This window comes from Vipera ursinii (assembly GCF_947247035.1).
Source record: "Vipera ursinii genome assembly, chromosome: 9".
Taxonomy (NCBI): domain Eukaryota; kingdom Metazoa; phylum Chordata; class Lepidosauria; order Squamata; family Viperidae; genus Vipera; species Vipera ursinii.
In genome coordinates, this window is record NC_139523.1 from 20,188,550 (window position 1) to 20,192,757 (window position 4,208).

General features: G+C 44.4%; 1 protein-coding gene across 1 annotated transcript in view; it reads right to left on the reverse strand.

The window, feature by feature from the left end:
* Positions 1-244: 244 nt before the first annotated feature.
* Positions 245-4,208, reverse strand: part of LOC310644819 (uncharacterized protein) — a gene marked incomplete at both ends in the record, with an annotated part of 17,259 nt that continues 13,295 nt past the window's right edge. The window contains 3 exons of the mRNA XM_083370132.1: positions 245-453; positions 1,599-1,751; positions 3,909-4,055. Coding sequence (XP_083226258.1) covers positions 245-453; positions 1,599-1,751; positions 3,909-4,055 — 509 coding nt within the window. The remainder of the gene's footprint in view (positions 454-1,598; positions 1,752-3,908; positions 4,056-4,208) is intronic.

Sequence of the window (4,208 nt, forward strand, 5' to 3'; positions counted from 1 at the left end):
AGAACCCCTCCTGATGCTGGCTGGTCACCTCTTCTTTTTTTCATTCTTCTTGCTCCCATTTCCTTAATATATTGGCCCTATATTTTCTGCACACCAGTAGAGAAAAGAACTAAGAACCAATCCTTGAAGCACAGACAAGGAAAGCTCTGGATTTTCCCAAAAAGTGAGGAGGCCTCAGAGGCATAAGCAGTGGAGAGGGGGAAGAATTCATAAGCAGGATCTGAGTTTTAATGTTGGGAACACATCAAGAAAAGATGGTCACCAACAGGAGCCCAGCCTGGGCTGAGAGGAAGAGTCCAAATGATCCAGCTGTGGTCTCAACTGCCCCAGTGGCATTCTTACAGCTGCTGTTGGGAAGTAAAGTAAATGCACTAGCAATGGCTGAAATCTCCATCTTCTCACAGAAAGCCTTATTGGTGCATCCCTTCATGGTGACAGTCATGTTTTTTCCTCCTGAAAAGAGAATGGGAGGAAACAGATGACGACACCTGGGACCTAGCTGACCTGGAGCAATGTGGGAGAGACAAAGAGAGAAGCTAGGACCCAGAGGAAATTTCCTTCTGCTTTTGGCATACATGTTCACAGAAAGAGGGCACTCAAACTGTATTCACCAAATAAAGGTTGACACAATAGACTTCAGGTAAAGATTAGCAGGTACAAGTAATCCTTGACTTATGATCATATTGAGCCCAGAATTGAGGTAGTAAGTCATATTGGTTGTTAAGTGGGTGACGATGTGACTACGCCCGATTTGACCACCTTTTTGTGGCAGTCATTAACGAATGGTGCAGCTGTTAAATGAACTCACTATACCCAATGAAAGTTAAGCCTGGAAACTAGCAAATTGCAGTCGCGTGACTGCAGGATGCCGCAAAGGGCCATAAATGCAGGGCAGTTGCTGAGATGTGATCACATGACCGCAGAAGGGTGCCCATCAGAACTTTGAAATTGAGTCATAAGTAGCTCTGTGGTCCGTCATAATCTTTCATGGTCACTAAGCGACCAATTGGAAGTCAAGGATTACTTGTAAATTATAGGCCAGGTATGGTTATGGCTGAATTGTTTAGGAGGTTTTGTTTGGACTGGGTTGGTGTTTTGGTGACTTAGCATATTTGAATCCATGCTGTTTGGTTAGCTTATGACGGAATGGATTGTGCAAAACCAGAAAATGCATTAATTTGATAATTAGGTTAAGCGCGTTCCAAACTCAACAGAAACATTGATAGTTCTGTAGTACCCGTATATACTGGTTTGTGTTCAGTACCATGGACAGCGTCTCCGTGATTAAAGTGGAAGCAGCCACTGAAAATTTCCATTGGCCTCAAAAGAAGTTAAGGGTCAAAACGTATCTTCTACCTCATGGCAGACCTCCAAAATATCACTTAGCAACAGCACTTAGGCTTATATACCGCTTCATAGTGCTTTACAGCCCTCTCCAAGCGCCTTACACAGTCAGCATATTTGCCCCTAGCAATCTGGCTCCTCATTTTACCGACCTTGATCTGGTCTTTCAGGACAAAGCAATTTCCATCCAAGAATTGTATTTCCTCATTGGCAGCTTCAAATACTCAATATGGGCGTGAATCTATAGGTTTTACCTTCTTCCTTCTGAAGGAACACTTCTGCGCAATATGTCTCGTCCTCTCCAGTACAGTTAATCATCTTCTCCTGACATCCACTCTGTTCCTTTGGCTCGGTAGAGCAAGCCGGGCACCTTTTGTTGTTGGTAGTTACAATTTTTCTGGCGGGCACTGCAGAAAAGAGGGAGGAGGTTTAAGTTAAAAGAATAATAAAAGAGGTTGGGGTGACCTCAGAGCAAGGGTGGGAAAATCAGAAACCAGTACTGTCCTTCCTTAGCAACTTTCTGTGTTCCGATAGAAGGGAACGTTTGTAACTCAGGGTTGACCTGTGGGGTCCTTGGTGTTCTCTGAGCTTGATGGCTTTCTTGCAGACATTTCATTACCAAACTAGGTAACATCATCAGTGCTACCCAGTTTGGCAGTGAAGCATCTGCAAGAAAACCACCAAGCTCAGAGAACACCCAGGGCTCCACTTTCTCAATTCCGATCAACACTAACAAGCAGATGATCAGTTGGCCCCCCTCGTTGAAATGCAATCTGACTACTCTGCCCTGTTATATTTGAAAGGGGGAAAAATAATGAAATTAAAGCCGGAATGCACAGCTGTGTGGCCTTTAATCAGTAACCACCCTCCATAATATTATGCCAAGACAAAAAGGATTAGGAAAAACAATCAAGGGATTTACTGTAATGACACTGTCATCAAAACTATATTTACATTAAATATAGTTCCTGTGATGACTCCCCACCTATTTATTTCTCTGCCATATTTCTTTAAAGAAAGTACAATTTTGCAGACATGCATGGCTCCGGAGGATTTGTCCTCACTGCTCAGAAGCCATATTGACCCGGGTGTTTTACGTTTTATGGGCAAGTCCTCAATTTATGACTTTGCCCATTCTGGTTGTATGTCATGTCGGTCATGAAGCAAGTCACCACATGACCAGACCTATTTTTATGACCTTTTTTTGAGGTAGTCATAAAATGAAGATTGCAGTCATAAAGCGAGCCCATTGTTGGCTGTGGGCTGTTTTTGCTAAAAACTGGAAGAAAATTAAGAGCCACGGTGGCACAGTGGTCAAAGTGCAGTACTGCAGGCTAATTCTGCCAACTGCCAACTGCCAGTAGTTCAGCAAGTTGAGTCTCCCTGGCTCAAGGTTGGCTCAGCCTTCCATCCTTCCGAGGTCAGTAAAATGAGGACCCAGATTTCTGGGGTCAATAGGTTGAATCTGTAAACTGCTTAGACTGGGCTGTGAAGCACTGTGAAGCAGTATATAAGTCTAAGAGCTATTACTCACTCTTTTTTCCTTCCTTCCTTCCTTCCTTCCTTCCTTCCTTCCTTCCTTCCTTTCTTTCTTTCTTTCTTTCTTTCTTTCTTTCTTTCTTTCTTTCCTACCTTCCTTCCTTCCTTCCTTCCTTCCTTCCTTCCTTCCTTCCTTCCTTCCTTCCTTCCTTTTTCTTTCACAGTGCTTAGAATACAGCATTGCAGGCTAATTCTGCAAACTGCCAGCAGTTCAATCCTGACTGGCCCAAGGTTGACTCAGCCTTCCATCCTTCCGAGGTCAGTAAAATGAGGACCCAGATTGTTGGGGGCAAATTGCTGACTCCCACTCAGAGAGGGCTGTAAAGCACTGTGAAGTGGTATATAAATCTAACTATTGCTATTGGAAGCAAACTGTGCCCACAGCCTGGAGTTCAATTCTGACCTGCTCAAGGTTGACTCAGCCTTCCATCCTTTCAAAGTTGGTAAAATGAAGAACCAGATTGATGGGGACAATGTTACAGCATTGCCAATATCTCTGAGTGGTTTACAGAGTCAGCCTCTTGCCCCCCAACAATCTGGGTCCTCATTTTACCAACCTCAGAATCATGGAAGGCTGAGTCAACCTTGAGATTCATCAGGATCGAACTCCAGACTCTGGGCAGAGTTTACCTGCAATTCTGCATTCTCACCACTTTGCCACCACGGCTCACTACTACGCTACCATGGATTAAAATAATCGCACGCCTACCCAAGGCTTTTAACGCACTCCACTGAATAAAGTCAAGTCCCTTTTACTGAATGGATACTGAATGCCGAACTTTGACTTTTACTGAATGAGAATCTGTATTAAATGCAGGAGGATGCTCAACCTGAGACTCTGAAGAATTTCTAATGCTCTTATCCTAGATGGCGGGCTTGCCTGCAACCATCATGTTACCCTACATCTCACTGGAATGAATCCCAGGATACATGCAGGAGATTTATCTTTAGCCAGAGAAAATGGGAAAGGGAAATACTAGGAAAGAGTCAGAGAAAAATGAAAGAGCCCCCCCCCCCAAGTATACAGCTGAATTGATTGGTGCATTGATTGTCCTCGCAGCAGAAAACTTGGCCCCGGATGATCTGCTTGTTGCCCATGTCTAGAACAGCCAAGCCCTTGTTACACTCCTCTGGATGGATGCAGCTCTTCTTGATGGCGTGTGTGGTTGGTCCTGCAGGGATCCAAAAGAAGAGTTGGTGTCTGAAACAATGAATTGCTCAGTATCTCTGTGAGTGGCAGATAAAACCTCTTGAGCACGAACCCTCAGCATCCCCAGTCCTTCTCCAGGATTTGTGCCCCACCGTTCCACCATCGGTTAGCCTCC